This window comes from Ochlerotatus camptorhynchus, unplaced genomic scaffold (genome assembly GCF_037179485.1).
Source record: "Ochlerotatus camptorhynchus isolate MF236.1 unplaced genomic scaffold, CSIRO-AGI_Acam_v1.1 ptg000192l, whole genome shotgun sequence".
NCBI lineage: Eukaryota > Metazoa > Arthropoda > Insecta > Diptera > Culicidae > Ochlerotatus > Ochlerotatus camptorhynchus.
The window spans coordinates 1,366,706-1,386,589 of NW_027040682.1; the positions used below are offsets into that span (position 1 = coordinate 1,366,706).

General features: G+C 39.1%; 1 protein-coding gene across 2 annotated transcripts in view; it reads right to left on the minus strand.

The window, feature by feature from the left end:
• The window catches only part of nuf (rab11 family-interacting protein nuf), a 346,264-nt gene that overhangs the window by 244,118 nt on the left and 82,262 nt on the right, over nucleotides 1-19,884 (minus strand). For both annotated transcript variants that reach the window (XM_065223419.1, XM_065223421.1), the window contains one exon: nucleotides 941-1,047. In XM_065223419.1, the coding sequence (XP_065079491.1) occupies nucleotides 941-956 (16 nt within the window). In that variant the 5' untranslated portion in view covers nucleotides 957-1,047. The remainder of the gene's footprint in view (nucleotides 1-940; nucleotides 1,048-19,884) is intronic.

The window sequence follows — 19,884 nt, forward strand, 5'->3', positions numbered from 1 at the left end:
TAACTAGAGTCCCTGGAAAAGGTACCAAATGGACCGAAACGTCGGACAAAAAGAAAATAACAGGATTTTGATTTTGCTAGACTGAAAAGCCACCCTAAACGAATGACAAAATAAATGCATAATGAATGAAAAATCCCAGATTAGAAAAAAACACTTCGAGATTTCTAGTGGAAAAGTTGACAGACTGTATTTTTTTTTAATATTTAGGACTGAAAAATATTTTTTGCATCATAGACATTGAAAAACATTCAAATCCCGGATGACATAATTTGTGCTATCCAAGTCCGGACATTGAAATGTGGTAAGTTATTAGCAAAAAGAGCCATTTGGACTAATAGCGATCAACCTAGTAGCCTCGGTCTAGATTACCCCTAAATCTGGTTTTGTATCGAATCATTTTTCATCATTTTAAAGGAATGTCTAGGGGTCTTTTTTCTCGAAAAATGTTATGCCTGCGTCAATGAGCTGCATTGAAAAATACACGATTATACAATCTAAGCTTATATTTTTTTCTAAAAATAAACAAATGTGAAATCCAGTGGCATCCCGTAACCTCACTTTTTACCTGTGCACCAACTTTCAAAACCAGATTTAATGCCATATTCATACTCGGATCATGTTGAAAATACACTTAATTTTCTAGTTTACTCGATATCTATCCATTGCAAGCAATATTTTGATAATTGTTTATGTTTTGAGAGTTGGTGCACAGGTGGATTGAGGTTAAGAAAACGCCACTGGTTCCTTCCCGTTTTTTGGCAACACATGAATTTTTGTCATCGGACACTTTAATCTATTCGTGATTGTACAAGATTTAACAAGAAACAAATCAGAAAGCTGCCAATAACGGGAAGGTACTGTAGAAACATATAATGGAAAAATCACGTAACTATTTAATATAAATTGTATTATATGTTTAATTATTTAATGCAACACTCACCGAATATCTTATCCATTACTGAATACCACCAGTGAAGCTTCAATATACGGTAAAAGTGTTTTCACAAAACCAAACGGCAATCCTCATAACAAGAAGGTTTATTACACCTGAAATGAATCAAGAGAAACGCAAATATTAACATAAAGTAACGAACACTAAATTGAGCATACACAGAAACGGGTCATAAGAACTGGTTAAACAAGACTAACGATAATCACTATAACAACTCCTTCGGCTCATCGGTATCATCAACGGACAAAATTAATCCAACAACAGTTCGATGCCTCTATTCTGCACAGCTTCACCCCGAAGAACTTAGTCTACCTATGGCATACCTTGGAAGAAAGAGTGCGAATCTCTTCGGTTGAAGCCATAGACTAACCGCCCAGTGGCCATCTAGACCGGCATTGCTAATTTAAAAAACAGTAATTAAAATGTTACATGTACAAGGAATGTTCCTCTTCCCAGCGCAAAAAAAAACTTCTACGCGGAAACGAAGAGAATTCCAGCATTTCACAACTGCATAAAGCACAAAACCAAGGATATTTCCCGACTAACGTTCATTACTTGCAGTAAATTGCACAGCTTGCGTTTTTATGGTTATTGGAAACACAACAAAGGCTCACCACCTAAACCATGCCGTTCGTTTACTTTCCGGCGAACGCGACTCGTTCGACAGCTTTGGCGAATGACCCGGACCCCGGAGCAGTGTCGAATGCAATCGGATTCGAATCGGATTGGGTTGGGGAAATTCCTGTGCACTACGACAAGAAGAACATGGAGAAGAAGCGCTTATGGCAAGTACAAGCACTAAGTATGCTACATAAAATTTCATGCTCGTTTGCTCTTTCGCATTTGCACAATCGAAGAACCGCTTCTCCTCCTCACTGTGTATGGTATTTACCTATTCCAGAAATTGGATACCCCATCAAAGTATGCATAACTGTTTCACGGCCTATGGTGTGGTATTGATGACCTCGAAATGATTCGCCGTTATAAAATCGAAAAAAAAAATGATTTCATCTCATTCAAAATCATAACTTTTCGTCTAACTTATGATTTCAAAGCCATATTTTATTTACGATTTAAACTTCTCCCGGGAAGGAATCATCGAATAATGCAGATTCTTCTTCTTTGGCACCAAACCTACCTCCAACCTCATTGGTGTTAGGTAACAGCAATAATGATTCACTCGGTTGGATGCGATGCATATATAGTTAAATGAGCATAACAAACTCCTACCGAACAACACAAGGATGGTATTTAAATCGAGCGAAACACGGTCAGTAAAGACCCGTTGGTTGCAGCAACACACTTCCAGCCAGTCAAATTCATCTGGGAAAGCTTCAAACAGATTTTCAGAGCACGCACAAAAAAGTGTAAAATTTAGCAATTGTTCGCACCGCATTTAATGTGTCTGCACATCATGCTTCTTGTGTGAAGGTTAAACTCGACAATGATCGATATAATTAATAAACCGTCGCGATTTCGCGGGGCAACGTTGTGGGGTACTGACCTTTGGTCGTTTCTTCCATTGAGAGTCACAATGGAGAGAAGAATAGGCGAGCCGCCACCTATTGAATAGTAATTATGGCGGCGAGCTGGCTCTGTTGCACCGAATTTGCCTTACAAAAACGCAACAACTCGAGAACGGACGAGAAAATGAAATCAAACATCAACAATAACAGGTAAGAATTATCGTGAGTGGAAGCCATTGACATTGAGAAGCAATCAGTGCTGCAAATGGTTGCCGAGTGGGTATTAAATGGCTCACTTACGAGGTTGGAAGGTTTCATTGATGATTTGCTGCAGTTTTGCGTGTTTCCTGGTGAAGTGGTGATCACCAAGGGTTTATCTTTGAAGTGTAACTCTATTTTTACCTGTATTATTGAGTAATTCTTGAATATCAGATTGTGTCATGGACTTCTTCTTCTTCTTCTTCTTCTTTGGATTTATTACGTCCCTAGTGGGATTTTACTTAATGTTTGTATCACCTAAGTGATCATCGCTAAATCGTGCTTCGAAAATTACCAATTTCCTGTACAATTTTGTATGTCGTCCTTATCTTTATTTCCGAAGGAGAAAATTACATTTCCATTTGTATCTACAACGTTCACGATGCAAATGATTCTTTCTTAGGCTCATGTTGTAGCATGATAGTGAGGCTTCTGAACATGCATGTTTAAAAAATCCCTTGATTGATAAATTTGGGAGGATCCATGCTTTTTCAGGTGATAATAACTACTCTAAGATTGATAAATTAACTCAACGGTTCCCAAAATTTTGGTGGTAGCGATTCACTTTCAGAAGTACCAATAAACTCAAGACCCATCAATGTTGAAGACAAATGTTATGAGGCAAAAATGACGGAAAAAGCGTCTAAAATGGCCTGAAGACCGTCTGAAATAGCCATAAAACCACGTAAAACCTTGAAATCGACAAAATGGCGCATTATACGCCAAATCTCGAATAGTAATAGAAAGGGGCCCAGGAGCTATTGCAAACAAAACTTGTAACGATCTTCCTGGAAAATGATGAATGTACCTCCATAATTTTTCTTGTCGATTTGCTATATATTGCACATCAAAGATGCGCCACACACACCAAAATGGCAAGGCTTACTGTGCAGTACTTAAGGGACAAGATTATTTATTAAACATCGAGCCTGTTTGAACCAAAGATTTAAACACGATGTTTCAGAAACCGATAAATGGATGGAACGTGGACTCCTCGTTCCATTTTGGTTATTTATGATTGGTTCGTCGTTTGAAGCATCTAGTCTTGAAATGTTAAGGTTGCTCCATTTTCCTCTGACGGTTGGAACATGAGTACTAACTCTTGTGCTAGCCTTTTATGGCGTATGGTTATAGCGAAATTACACGCTTTAAATTCCCAATTGTTTTCACCTTGGACCTAAATAAGCAAATCACACAGAGCAAGAGACACATGGCCATTCGCGTCTGCTCCATAAAGTTAAATCTGTCTGAAAAACAATTATGCAATAACAATAACATATCGCATCCATCACATCCCACATGGGCCAGGACCACTCCGGTGGCAGAAACGTCATCTACCAACATTTTACTTGAAGCCAAAGCTGTTGGTCCTCTGGCTCGATTATCTGTCAATCTAAAACAGCTGATGCAAACATTGAAAAATTATGCTCCGTCTACATAGATGTTTGATTTGTTGCGCGGCAAAATAAACGTGATAAATGTTCGACAAGCGCGTACATGTAGGAATTAAATATTTATTATATTGATTTTTAAATGAGACAAGCTAATCATGATAAATTCATTTTCATTACTGATTATTCACATAAGATTTTTTAACGTCAATGCACATATAAACATAGCATAAAAACTGTAGACTACAGTGCTGACACTACCAATGGTGGTGGCTTCAGCAACCCTCCTTCTTAGCAGAGGATTGGCCAGGACCCACGGATTTACATCCCTTCCTAAGGAAAACACAACCAGAGATTTTTAAGCCTAAGAAAAATCCCAGCGACCTCCGCTGGGATGTGAAAACACTAATGCTGGTCACAGTCTATTTCTCACTTTCACAGTTGAAATTGAAATATAAACTTGATTTGACAGCCAGAAATAATTTACAGGAGTTCGGTAAACGAGTTTGTAATTTGCAGTTTGGCTTGAACAATCGTCGATCGAAACAGTATTTTGTAATGTAAGGAGTCCGTTGGCCGTTTTTGCTAACTTCGAAGACACTGAGGTCAATACCAGGTTCCATTTTTAAGTATAGAAGTCTTTAACGGTACGGAAATATTGGTATTTTGAGTAAAATGTGACATGATCCGTGTTGAAAACATTGTTGACTGCTTTTGAAGGCGTTTGTATTATATGATTAGATTTATGTCTTCAGGCGTGAACGATCGTCGGTTGCAGTGGTTTTTTTTTTGTGTGATTTGTAATGGACTTGGTGGCTTATTGATGACCCTTGCATACTGAACAGAAGATTCCCTTTACATTACTGAGTTCGCATCATTTTCTCACCATGTTTTAAAAGATCGCATAACGTTCCAAAGTGATTCCTGATCGAATTCACCCTTTCCAGTAACAAAACCGCCCTTCTTGTGACTACCGTAGGGATGCAGATGTATACTCGGTCTCTAGTAACAATCCGTAATAATCCGTTGCTTTCAAAATCTCTGATCTTGAAAGTACTGATTCACCAGAGTTTGCACACTGAGAATGGATTACTAATCCCAGCCCCATTAATGTGGTTCTTTGTGCAAGTTTCGCTGAGTCTGGTCAATCATGGAGTAGGTTACTAACGGTTACTACAAGTGTAACCAGTTCCAAAACCCGATGTGTTTTAACTAACTGAAGACAGGCACTCACATATTCAAATGAAGTAAGGAATCTTTGGATCCCTATTTTCACTAGGCGCTATCGAAGTGAAGGCATTTTGCTCCGCTTCTAGTGATAACGATCACTAATCAAATCTAATCTTATCTAATCTAACACCAACACAGCCAGTTCTTGAAAGCATCCTGGAAAATGATTGACCTTCATAATTTTTCTTGTTGCCGTCATTAGTCGCCGTCGTAGTCGCCGTCGTAGGCAGTACGATTCGTATATTTAAAATTGAACATCAACCGCTGAAAGTATATGAAATATCGCGTATCTCTGTTGTTTATTACATTACATAACAAGCGGTTTTCAGAAACTCGATGACCCCGTAGCAGAATATCATGGGTTTAATCGCAAGCTCTCCCACAACAGAATAAACCGGCATCGTTGGGTTCCGAGAGCATAAATCGCAGTTAATAATCAAAAGTTGAATTGTTTAAGCCATGAATTTCGGAAAGGATGTATGCGTGATCCAGTTTGGAAGACATTAGTGGCTGCTTTCGGGGACGTCGCTTTATTTGAATATCTTTTTGTTAAGTCGGTCGTAGATTGTCGTAATGTAAAGGGCACGGTGGCTATAGAGCAACCGTTTTTGCTGGTTAAAACCCAAGCCTCGTTACATTACTGAGTTGATCTATCCAGGCCTCTATTATATAGAATCGTTAATAATAGAAATCTGTGGAACGATTCGGAGAAGTAAAACCTGTATTTAGACAACTGTGACGTACGCCTGATCCGGTTCGGAAGACATTGTTAACTACTTTCGGGGACTTCATTTAATTTTAATAGCTTATTGTAACCGATAATGAACGATCGTTGTTTGTAGCTTGTTGTGATGTAAGGGGCACGGTAGTCTTAGAGCGACCGTTTTTGCTTACTGAGCAGAAGATCGTGGGTTAGAACCCAAACCCCTTACACTACTGAGCGTAATTAAATTCGATTAAAAAAACGGGTAGGTAAAAGAAGTAATATTTGAGTTTTAGGATAGACGTGATGCTTGGAGATCCATATCAAATTCTTTTCAAGAGCAGTTGTTGTCGTCGTCGGTGAGGTCGTCACCAGGATCGACACATAGTAAAAACAAAATTGAACTAAAACTTGACCGTAATTGTTTTGTGATATAAGGAGCTCGGTGGCCTAGGGGCGACCGATTTTTCTGACTGAGCAGAAGTCCGTGGGTTCAAATCCAAGCTCCTTTGCGCTATGGAATCGTGTAGACATCAATTCAGTATATAGATTACCAAAACGAATCCTGTTGCAATCCAACCCTTTTATCCAACATCCCAGTGATTACTCGTGGAAGTGCAGAGGTGTTTTCGGCTGTCATTAAAGCGAGTATTACGTCAACATATTCTATGCCCTTCCTCTCTTGATCAGCATTCGGACATGGCCGGCGCTGATATTGCCTTATTTTAGATCACCACTAATACTGGTGATCTAAAATAAGGCAATATCAGCGCCGGCCACGTCCGAATGCTGATCAAGAGTGGAATGGCAAAGAATATGTTGACGTAATACTCGCTGTAATGACAGCCGAGATATTGAGGATGAATGCTAGTCCCACGCACCGTCTATCGGTTCTCTGTGTAGTTACAGCTGATCTGGTAATAACAGAATTGTATCATCTTTTTTTTTCCTTGATTTGTTTCCGTGCTGAGCACCAATGCTACCGACGCAGCTCCCACACCTGGACTCTACCTATCGACCCATCAACTCATGAACCGGGGACCAACGGTTTTACTTCCCTTCCGAAAGAAAGCGTGATCAGAGATGTTATGCCTCAGAAAATCCCGGCGGCGTCAACTGCGATTGAACCCAGGCCGGCTGGGATGAGAGGTAATCACACTTACCACTACAGCTAATACAATCCTGTTCTTGTCACACCAAACAGCAAAAACCTCCAGCTGCTACTGAAGAAATAATGCATCATTTCGATCTTTGATGACAAAGTATAGTTTGAAATCGTCAGCATAAGACAGCTTCAGGCGACGGATCGAAAAGTGAACGTCATTCAGATACAATAAAAATATGAACGGTCCCAAATGACTGCCTTGAGGTACACCAGAAGAAACAGCGAACGGTTGAGAAAAATGATCTCCAATCTTCACTGACATATGTCGACCGGTGAGGTATGAGCGAAGCCAATCAAGAAGGGAACCGTGAAAACCAAGTCGCTCTAGTTTGGCCACTGCAATCTCGTGATTGATTTTATCAAAAGCAGCAGAAAGATCGATGTAGATAGCATCCACTTGATGACGTCTTTCCATCTTGCGTATGATTGATGATGTGTATTGAACGACCTCTTCGGCATAACACCGTGTTGTTCAGTCGCGATATAACTAGAGCATGTGTGTTTTAAATAATCTAGCACCAATAGTTCAAAAAGTTTTGAGACTGCACATAAAGCAACGATACCACGGTAGTATGACACCGACTGCTTATTGCCTTTTTTGAAGACAGGGAAAACAAAATAATCCTTCCAGCAGTCAGGAAAGATTCCAGAATCCAAAGAGAGGTTGAAGATGAATGCTAAAGGTGCGGCCAGCACTCCAATACAGATCTTAACAACCGCGGAAGGGATTCCGTCAGGACCAGTGCTAAAAGAATTTTCCAAACGAAGTCCTGCTCTACGAACATCAGTAGTCGAGATAGGCGGATGCGGCCCAACAGCAGAAAGTACGGGAACATCACTTACGGCGGCTACGACGTGCTCGTTAGGTAAATTTTCTTTGACGAAGACACTACTGAATTGTGACATGAACAGGTCAGCGATTCCCTCCGTATCTGATTCTTCTTGATCCGTATTGTACATTGTAGAAGGTAAGTCCGATTCCTTCCGTTAATCGTTCACATGATACCAGAAGCTCTTGGGATTTGCTTTGAGTTTAGTTTGTAGATGGCGCTGATGGGCTTGATAAAGCTGTTTGTTGAGCCGCTTGTACTGTTTGTTAACGAGGTTGTACTTCCTCTTCGATGCATCCGTTCGAAGTTTACAAAATGTCTTCAAGGTAGCTCGTTTGGATGACTTCAGTCGCTTGATTCGGTCGTTGGTCCAACGAGGGTTACTAGATATGAGTGTAACGGCACCGGTGGTGTAGTGGTAAAAGTGATTACCTCTCACCCCAGTAGGCCTGGGTTCAATCCCAGTTGGCGCCGCTGGGATGTTCTGAGGCATAACATCTCTGATCACGCCTTCCTTCGGAAGGGAAGTAAAGCCGCTGGTCCCCGGTTCATGAGTTGATGGGTCGATAGGTAGGGTCCAGGTGTAGGAGCTGCCTTCCTGGCACGTCGGTAGCATTGGTGCTCAGCACGGAAAACAAGATCGACGGAAAAAACAAACCAAAGGGAAAAAAAATAGATATGAGTGGAGTTGTCATGGATACAAACTGGTCGATCGCATACACGATAATATTCGAGAAAATAGAAGGGTCAGCATTCGCGTCACGATCTCGGAGTTCATCGTCCCTGCTGATGTTTTCGAAAAAGGTTGCCATTCCCTCGAAGTCAGTCCTACGGTAGTCATACGATACGCTGTCCACGGTAACCCGAAAAGTGCAAGCCTGATATAAGTGTAATGATAACTGCAGGGGTGAATGGTGTCTGCAACGTTTAACTAGTTGAACCGAGCAATTAGAGACGAGTTCACGGCTAAGGAAACATAGATCAAGTCAGTCTATGATTTTCATTGGAGATCTCGTTCCGTTGCAGAAGATCAGCAGTATTGTAGCAACCTACTACAGATGCCAGGTGTAATGTATGAGCCATTAGAGCGAGGATGAAAGAACCCTGTTTCATTCGATGCCCAGTTGACTGAAGCAAGATTGAAATCACCAACGACAAGGATTTCGTCAGTCGCATTCATCTTGGATACAACCCAAAAAAGTGAATAAATGTGTTGATCAAATCGATCCGGGGGTAAATACAACACGCAAATGAAGATCACTTTCAACGGTAGGGTAACAGCCACCTGTTCGACAGCTGAGCTATTAGGTGGATGAAGTAACCGTGAGTTAAAAGTAGAACGAACTGCTAGCAAGACACCACCACCACCGCCTTGTGGTTGAACGTGAAATGAAAATTATTTAAATTGAAAGGAAAAACAACGAAATAAGGTAGAACATTATTTTCTTAAGCAGATAAAAATGAGAAATTAAAAAAACACCACAATTATTAGCCGGGACACAGGGATTCCCAAGAACATGAATCCGGCCAATACTCCGGAATTAAGGCCAATCGAGGAATACTGGTCAATTTTGAAGCACATCCTGAAGAAAAAGGCAAGAACTGGAATTTAACTGAAGGATTTCAAGCGGAAATGTAATTTTGCAGCCAAACAAGTGGAAGCAGGGCTCGTGCAAAAGATGATGGGCCGTGTACGAAGAAAAGTTCAAGCAATGGTCTATTGTAAGAAAGAAGACTGAAACAATGGTCTTACAATAAGCATAATACCTACTAATGTATAGCTGTTGCATTGAACTATGAAAAATAAATAACGCATTTTAAAACCCCGACAATATTTTCGTGTCCGGATTTTTCCGTGTTCAACCTTTATAATCCTATATCAATCATCAACTCGGTGGTGTCACCTCCCTGGATGGCTGTACAATCATCTATCTCACTATAGTCAAAAGGTATAACACAATAAACACTTTATCTTCCGCAACAGGTAAAATTGACGAATAATATGTTTTATCTAAGAAACCCATTTTTAATAAACAAGAGTAAGAGAATTAATGGAAACTCTGTTACTGTTATAGTGTAGTGGTGCACAAGGTTGACACAAAGATCCCTTCAATATTAAACTATTATTATTTGTTTTTCCTTGATTTGTTTTCCGTCGATCTTGTTTTCCGTGCTGAGCACCAATGCTACCGACACCAGGGAGGCAGCTCCCACACCTGGAACCTACCTATGGACCCATCAACTCATGGACCGGGGACCAACGGCTTTACTTCCCATCCGAAGGAAGGCGTGATCAGAGATTTTATGCCGCAGAACATCCCGGCGGCGCCGACTGGGATTGAACCCAGGCCTGCTGGGGTGAGAGGTAATCACGCTTACCACTACACCACCGGCGCCGCTTATTAAACTATTATTAATATTACAAAAAGTAATTCCCGTCCTGAAACTTAAAAAGAAACCAAAAACATAGCCATAATTACTCTACAGTGACTTGGAAATTGCATCAGAATCATTTTCTGGAATCCAATTTGAAAACACTAAGTCCTCATGGGACTTATCAGACCCTCATATTTTTTTCCAATGAGGCTATACTTAAATAGTTACCATTAGATGGTACCGTGCGTCAACACTAACCATTATGGATTGTTGGATACATCCATTTATAACGATAGCATCATTTCAGCCTGTTGCCCAAAAAGAAACAACTTCAAATTCACTACCCAATTCAATTGCTATTCAATCACCCTCAAAACATTATCATGTCTACCGGTAATTAAGAATCACCTTGATGACATTCGCATGTCACAAATTAGTCTCACATCATCTTGACGAACCATTCCAGTAAACAGTCTTGCATGACAATTTCTCTTCCACACCAAAAAGGTCATTACACTCAACCTGACCCGACCTACAACCACCTAACCGGTGTTACACCGGTCGGGCACCCACTACCGCCGTAGTTGTTATTGGACAAACCAAGAAACACAATCCATTTTCCCAACAATCCTGTCGCGACGTCGAGGGCTGCCGGCACACCGCGTGCACCGGTTGGAAAATTGTTTTTGTTTATGGAAATCAACCTTAGCGGCGCGGGGGGATATCGATTTTCCTCCCAGCGGTATTCCAGTCCCTTTGCGCGCACGGCGTCATTCATCAGCGGACTTTTTGGTGAGCACAGTAATTTGAATGAGAATGCAAACTCCCCGTGATATCGATTTCCAACCTTCACTTCCGCCGTACCAGTTTTCCCAAGGTGGAAGAATCACTTCCGGGAATGGTTTTTATTATGCTTTCTGGTTTCAACTGCAATTCCAAAACCCAGAAGCCACTTGAAAACCATTCAGTTCCATAACGACGACGACGACGACGCTCAAATAGTGTTGATTGCCGGTTGGCATGCAAACGACCAGTCGCGGGGTCTTAGACGGAGGAATTGATGTCTGTTTGTACTTTGGGGAAAAGCAAAGGCACACGCGGAAAGTCCGGGTAGAAAGATGGTGTGAGAATAGCGGTAGCTGGTTTTCAACAATTAATTCAAACGGTGCACCGGTGATGAGTCTAAAAGACACGAACAGGAAAAACTATGTGACTTTTAACTGTGATGTTTATGAGGGTACTACCGTAGGTCTAGGTACTTCACAGTTGTCGAAAAAAAATCGGGGCCAGTTTTTCTATGGTATTCAGTCTTGGGGTACATTTGACGGAACGCCAACGACGCGATGCGACTTCTTTCTGTGTCGGATTTGAACTGTGAAGTGATCCGTTTAAGAATAATGACGCATTGTTTAGGATTGTGTAAAATCGGTAGCGTGTGGTTTGAGTATATTTCCACCACTGGAGATTTGTGGGTGAAAGTAAGTGCCCTAATTTGTAGATTACGGCGGATTCAGACACTGTTTCATATGAAATCATTACTTGACTGAACAAAAGTTTAATTGTTTTATGATTTATATTTTATTTATGATGTTCAGATGTGTATTTTGATATGAAGTTATCAATATGCATAGCCCTCTAATAATCATAATCTCATAATCCTACATTTTCTTTTCAGTAAAATTGTGTATTATCGCTAACGATCAAAGCTAAACTCTCGAACTGTATCTTTCATCCATGCTACGCTGTATTCATCTCCCTATATAGCCCTCTTTGTTGACGATGCGATTTGTTTGTAGGATAGCCAATCACGTACAGCAACGTACTTCTTAACTTTGCAATAAAAAAGCAGCATAAGGTAGACCACTACTTCGGCATAAGCGCTTATTCCCGTCGTATCGAGCAGAGACATCAAATATATTATTGATTGCGATGTGAACGAATTAATCATCATATGAATATTTACATCCAATCTTCTCAAAAACAAAAGAAGCACTCCTAGTGAATCATTTGTTTCTGTCTTCATCCGTAAGTGATTCCAATGATGGAAGGAATTGTAACTCGTATGACGGAATTTGAATCAAGAATTTGAATTGTTTTAATTGTTCGAAAATGAATAAAGAACGTAAAATGAACTTGGACGTGAACCATGCCGCATTTAGCTCTAAATGTTTACTCAATAAAATACTTTTTGATCAGAAAAAAGCAGCTTGCGTTTCAATAAATAGCAACCAAGTTCCAGGAATGTGACTCAATTCGATTTTTTGTATTTTAATATTGCGGGGTTGTCAACAAACTACCTAGCATTACGTCAGATTGTTGAGGAAAAACGTCCTCTTTTAGTTTTATTATCTGAAACTCATATTATAGAAACTGAAGCTTTTGATCAGTATAGTATTCCGGGATAAATTGTTGCTGCTTGTTTATCACATTCTAGACACACTGGCGGTGTTGCTATTTATGTCAAAGAATCAGTTCAATTCAACCTTCGTACCAACGAAGTTATTGATGGCAACTGATTCTTGGGCATTACAGTTGTACGTGGCATGAAGATGGGTAATTATGGTGTTTTGTATCATTCTCCTATTCTAGTGACCAGCGTTTTGTTGAAGTTTTAGAGAACTGGCTCGAGACATTCCTTGATTCTAGTAAATTAAATATATTAGCTGGTGATTTTAATATTAATTGGCGTGACAAGCTATTTGTCTGACAGAACTCAACGGACTGTTTTTAATGATTCTGTTTCCAGTCCCGTGGGAAATAACCTTGGAGTGCCCCAGGGAAGTGTATTAGGGCCCCTTTTATTTATTATGTATATTAATGACTTGCGACGTGTTTTCCGATTTTGCGGCATTAATCTTTTTGCAGATGATACTGTGTTATTCATTGTAGCTAAGGATCTAGATGATGCCGTTTTACACTTGAATGAAGATTTGCGTTCTCTAAGTAGACGGTTGAAGTATAAGCAGTCTAAAATGAATACAAGTAAAACTAAATTTATGGTAATTTCGCGGAATCGAGTAAATGAGAACGTCTCTGTTGTAGTTGACGATGAGACTATTGATCGCGTTCGCGAGATTAAATATTTTAGCGTGATTATTGATGACAAACTTAAGTTCAACTCTCACATTGACAATGTCATCAAGAAAATTGCCATGAAGTATGGAATTCTATGTCGACTGAAAAACGATTTAACTATTGACAGTAAAATACAGCTATACAAATCAATAATCTCTCCTCATCTAGACTTTTGCCCTTCCATTTAATGTCTGGCCAATGCAACACAAACATCGAGATTACAGCGCTTGCAGAATAAACTAATGCGTTTGATTTTGAGATGTAATAGATCCACTTCCTCAACTTTGATGCTAGACGTCTTACAATGGTTGTCGGTGAAGCAAAGAATTGTATATTTGGCTATGGTATTCAATTTTAAAGTAGTTAACGGTTTGCTGATATTTGTGTGATCGAATTGAAAGAGGAAGTGACTTTCATAGATATAATTCTAGAAACGCGGTTGAAATAAGAACACTGAATTTCTTGACTTGTGCTTCACAAAATTCATTATATTATAAAGGAATAAATGTTTTCAATTCGATGCCCAGACATATCAAACGCTCAGCAACACTTACAGTATTTAAAAGACACTGCATTTCACACGTTAAAACTGTATTTTGAACAGTTATCCAGTGATTTTTTTTTATGAATTGACAAACTATGTATCTTGACGAAGTTATCTATAACGGATTATTTTATATGGATAGTTGTCATAACAACTGTTTTTAATAATTATTGTAGCACTGCAAAAACTATTTCTGTTCGCCACGATGGTGATGATGGATTTTTAATATTTGATTTAATAGTAGATTAATTAAAAAAAGTAGCCTACAATGGTTTGACCCTCGCGCGCGTATTACGGATATAGAGGACTGAATTTAACATTTGATAAAAAAAAATGCAATTTTGAAGCTTATTTGGAAGATACCTTGAGTTAGTAGTAAGAGTTTTCTGGCAAATGTTGGGGGCTCGTGAGCATTCCTGACATTGCTGAAAATTATGATAGCATCAGATTGCGGGGTTGCTAATGTAATATGATGCTTTGTTGATTGTTCATTTACTCTTGATTGCTTGTAATACTTATGAATATTTTAGGTGGACAAAAAGGCGAACTAAGAGGTGGACGCCTGAGCTTTTCAACATTTATATCGCTGTGAAGCAACTGTAAACTCTAGAGGGAATTTATATCTGTAACTGTAACCAGCTCAAACCTTTGTAGGAGTAAGAGGTGCGACCATCATCATCAGAAGCAGAGTTAGATTGTTGTGAATATCTAATCGATTTGTGACTCTTTATCAAATCTGATTTGTGACACTTTATCAAATTTAATCAAATAGGATGGAAAGGTAAATAAATTTAGAAGTCATATTCGATAAAAAAAAAAAAACATTACATGTTTTGTTCAAACTCGTTCGAAAAAGAGACTAAAAAGTGCGGGTTGTGCCTAGTTTGACAAACATCGGATCTTAACCCTATATCAACTCCATTCAATAGGTATGACCACCATGCGGTACCAGAAGCCAAACTGCCACATTGCGACAAACTAACGCTTTTGTTTAGTTTGAGAATCACGTATAAACAATTTGTACCGTACATGGGAGAAACAAGGAAAAACTCAACTGAAAAGCATAAATGTACACTACATGCGGCATTCATTCACAGTTTGTTCAAATATTCACCATTTCGGCAGTTCGGATCGGATTATGGTGCACAATGGTTATACTAATGTATTCCAGTATCCATTTAGTAGATGCACCCAAAAAAAAACTCACAATCTTCTAACGTAAACCATACGGTCGCGGCTAGTGGGGACCACCAAGGCGATAAATCTCACATCTTGAGCTTGGAGGAGAAAATACTCATCTCCGCTCGAGTATTGATCCCATACCATTATGTAGCCGCTGCACCACACATCCATTATCGCCATGACGACGACACCGACCGGAGAGGAGGAAATGATGAACCCTTTTACACCGAAAGCCCAGGGCCGATAATTACCTATATCCGGTCTAGTCGGAGGTGCGGTGGGGAAGATCCAGCGGCCACGGCCGAAGTAAGCAGATAATGAGCTGAAAATTGAGCTTGATGTCTAAGGGGCAGGAGAAGTGCACGCGCGTGGTTCTCCCAGATGTGCAAGATGTGGATCTTGAATGTGATTAGGGTGCAAGTAGGTTCTAATTTTGGAAACGGTTAAACGAGACATTAGTCCAGGTACAGGATGTTTGCTTAGCGGCGACACAGGATGTAAATCCTGCTGAAAGGGTCCTTTTACGTTGCCTGCTAACAAGGTTCATAAAATTAACGATGACAATGGAAAAAGGGAGGGACGAAACAGAAAAAAGCGACCAAACAGATTTCAGAATAATGATCCGTTTTGTTTTCATTTATATTTTTTTCACACATGCCGGAAATAAACACCAGCATCTGAAGAGCGATTTCTGAAAGTGGTTTGGTTTTTTTTTTTGTTGTTGATTTGAGTATGAACTGTGGAATGAGTTTCATGTAGAGAGATTCGGAATGAGTGAAGGTCTGCAGTTTTAGCGCGAAAAAATGTTAATTTAAGGTGGTCGTGTTTACTGAATGAATATATTTATATAGTCGAGAACAGATTGATTGATCCTCTAGATCAGCAAAAAGTTAACCGTATTGGACTTTCCTATGTTGAAGTATAGAATGTAATTATGCCCTAGCACGCCGTTAGAATGAAAATTCGAGCTTTGATTCGTAGAATAATCCGTTATGATCTCCGAATTAGTCTGATAACTCGCAAAGACATCCCTCTTCTTCTGCCAAAATATTGGATATTTCGACTTTCTTCACTGATTGCCCTGCTACCGTAAAGCTGGAAGGGTTAAGACCCACCGCAAAGGACTGCCGGCAAGGTCATTGAGCTTACAGTGCATATCAGAGCGTCGTAGTGCTAATAGAGCAACATCGTTTATCAGCCAAATCGAAGGCGTTGATATGCATTATAGTGATGGGCTGCCAAAGCAGTCCACGATTCGGTACACATTCAATTGCACCTACCATGATCTCGTCGATTACGATGAGGAACAGTTGTGGTCATAGAATACATCCTTCCACACGCCAGATACCAATTATTAGGATATCTTCACTAAGACACCCTGTATCCATTCGGCTGGTAAAGTCACGGTGACCCAGATATTACAAAATAATTGCTGCAACATTTGTGCGGATAGGGGAAATGGATATAATTTCGGCCTAAAAGCCCATACATAAATTCAAAAATCGACTAAATATTCAATAGCCAAAAATATCCATGAGCACCGTCCCAATGACGCGTTCATCTAGATAAAAATTATAAATAGCAGATTTTTAGCGATGGGCCCAATCTTAGATCCATAGGCCAGCATTAGAGCCATTTCCCTTATCAAGGGGTCAGTTTTTAACATCTTTACTTATATACGGTCGACCCTTGGAACTAGGGTTGTCAGTACCGAACTCTTTTTTTTTCGAGAACCGGTATGTCGGTACTAAAAGGTTCACCGGTTGGCTAGTTCAATTATATAAAAATCTCGAACACCCAAACACCCCTCAAATCGCGATTAAAGCCTCCCCCCTTCGTCTACTGAAAACATAGGAAATTCAAATTATTCTCCATAATTTCTATCTAGTATCCAATATTAAACTCCGAAATATTGAGCACGCCAAAGTCACGAGCACGAATCTCACCCCGAACAAGTCACGAATGACCGAAGAGTGTTAACGTGACTATATCAGGGTGGCCAGTAAATTTTCATTTTGAAATTCCCGGTTTTTCCCGGTTTCCCGGTTTAAATCTTAAAAAATTCCCGGTTGTTAATATTCAACAAAAAACAAACCGAAATTAAACGCATTTTTAAGAACGTGCTAAAAGGAATTTACTGAAAGAATAAAAAAAGTGGTTTAAGAAGATTCCCAAGGTTTTGGAGCTTTAAAATTTGTGTAGAGTCTGAAACTAGAACTTTTTTCAAAACTCGTGATTAAAAACAATCTTCGTGATGCAAGATTTGGAGTAAAAATAATTCAAATGTGAGATTTTGAAAAAAAATCAAGATAAAAGATTTGAAAAATATCATACTTATGAGTCATACTTATCATACGCTCTGAGACTTGGAAGCATTTTAAGGGTTATAACAAATTACATAGCAATCTATATAATCTAGCGGTCAAACCCTGGATTTTTTACTAAAATTTAAAAGAATTCAAAGTGTTGATTTCAAACAAATATTGAGAAGAATTCCCACACAGTTTTCGAAGGAGAAGTTCTGAGCAGATTTCCAGAATTATTCTGACATGAAATCCTTAGAAATTGTTGGATGAATTTGGAAGGATTTCTGTGGAGAAGAATGCAAGTTCTAAATTAAATTGTTAGGTAATTTTATAAGATTTAAAAGGGAGTTGTGAAAAACAAAACTTTGCGGAAAATCCCTACGTGATTCTGAGGAGATTTGTATGACAGATGAATAATAAGAAGAATTCCAAGAGAATTACAAGAAACAGAGTTTTAAGAACAGAGTTTTAAGAACAGAGTTTTAAGAACAGAGTTTTAAGAAAAACAAGAAACAGAGTTTTAAGAGTTTTCTGGCAATAACTTCAACCCTAGTGCGAAAGATTCATTACAGAACTCCAACAAAATTGATTGCAAAAAATTTGATGATAATTAGAAAAAAAATCTTTGAAATACTCCAAGGGGTTTCTAAATAAATTTTCGAAAGATTTCTGCTGTTTTAAATAGAGTTAAAAGAAATGTTTAAAAATATTTTTAAATGAATCAAAGTCTCCGGATAGGCTAAAAGGAATTCTAAGAAGGATTCCAATTAAATTCTTAGAAGGGGTTGCAAGGAAGTTCCAAAAAGAATTCAACGGTAATTATTACGTGTTTTTTGGTTTATTTCAGAACCATGTTAAGATAATTCAGAGCATAATTCCAAGTTAATTCTGGAATTAATATCATGAGAATTTTGAACAACTAAAAGAAAAAGAATAATTCAGTTTCGGTTTTAACAAATATATATTTTTTTTTTTTTCGAGAGTTGACCAACTGCAGTCTTAATAGGCTAGAATCTCGGTTGGGCTCTCCATGCGATACACAATACTTTCAGACGACTCGAGCTATGGTGCTCACTAGGTCACTGCAGCTTTTAGGCTCGTATTGTGATCAACTGTGTGTATTACATTCAAAGTGTTTTTTATGTTACTTCATACGCGAAGTTAACGATTTTCAGAGTTGGTTGGAAATGCTAACATGAGGCTTTAGTGTGATGATTTATTAGCTAGAGAATGATCTTTAGAAGAATGTAGGTGGATAGTTCCGTTAGAGTACGGCAGTATGAAAATTGAATAGAAGTTGAAAATGAGCGAAGGGCCATTAAAGCGACAGTTTTCAAGATGACGCACATTTTTGCCTGTGGACTTGGAGACATACTTCAAGTCCCCGCGTACATCGTACGGGCTAGGCAAAAATGTGCGTCATCTTGAAAACTGTCGCTTTAATGGCCCTTCGCTCATTTTCAACTTCTATTCAATTTTCATACTGCCGTACTCTAACGGAACTATCCACCTACATTCTTCTAAAGATCATTCTCTAGCTAATAAATCATCACACTAAAGCCTCATGTTAGCATTTCCAACCAACTCTGTGTGTATTAGATTACGACCATAAATCCGAAGAACCCCGAGATCTGGGCGCAATCGCCCCTGCAAACAAACACGCCAATCGTCGGCCTCCCGCGAACAAAAGAACAATCCTGCAAACAAACTATAACAAATCATAGAGGAACTATTCTTCTACCTGTTTGTGTTATCAGTTTTTCCAGACTGAGCCCCAATCCGCGAGAAACCGACAAATGACGTGCCCATCTACAAAAGCAACTACGCTCCAACCTCGAAGCTCTCCGGAAATATGTGATAAATCATGTAAATGTAAATGGAATACAGTAATGTTCCGATTTTGTCAACCCCCTTTTTTGAAAATGTTTTCCAATGTTCTACAAAACCCATGCCCTTTTTCAGTAATCTTCTTGAGCCTATTGCACCAAAGTATACTTTAAATATCCATCTTAACGAATGACGAATGAGAAAAATTTAGATTTATGATTATGTGAAATTATTGAAAGAAAAAAAATCTGAAGCGCGGAGGGGCTGACAAAATCGGGTCATTACTGTATTTAAAATAAATAAATTCATTCTTACCTTTTTATGGTTGTTTGATTATTAATTGCTATTATTACCTGCTTAGAGTTGGCTCCTTTAAAATACTGTGTAGAATTTACCTCATTATTCCTCAGTTCTATCGATTTGTGATAGAACCACGCTCAGCATATTATCCTGTACTACGACTTGGGCATGCACCATGCAAGTAACTCATCTCTCGTCAAAATCATGGGATATGGGGTGATGGTGAAGGGATATAGAAAACGAATAAAAGAACAGAGAGAAAGGTATTAGTATTGGTTA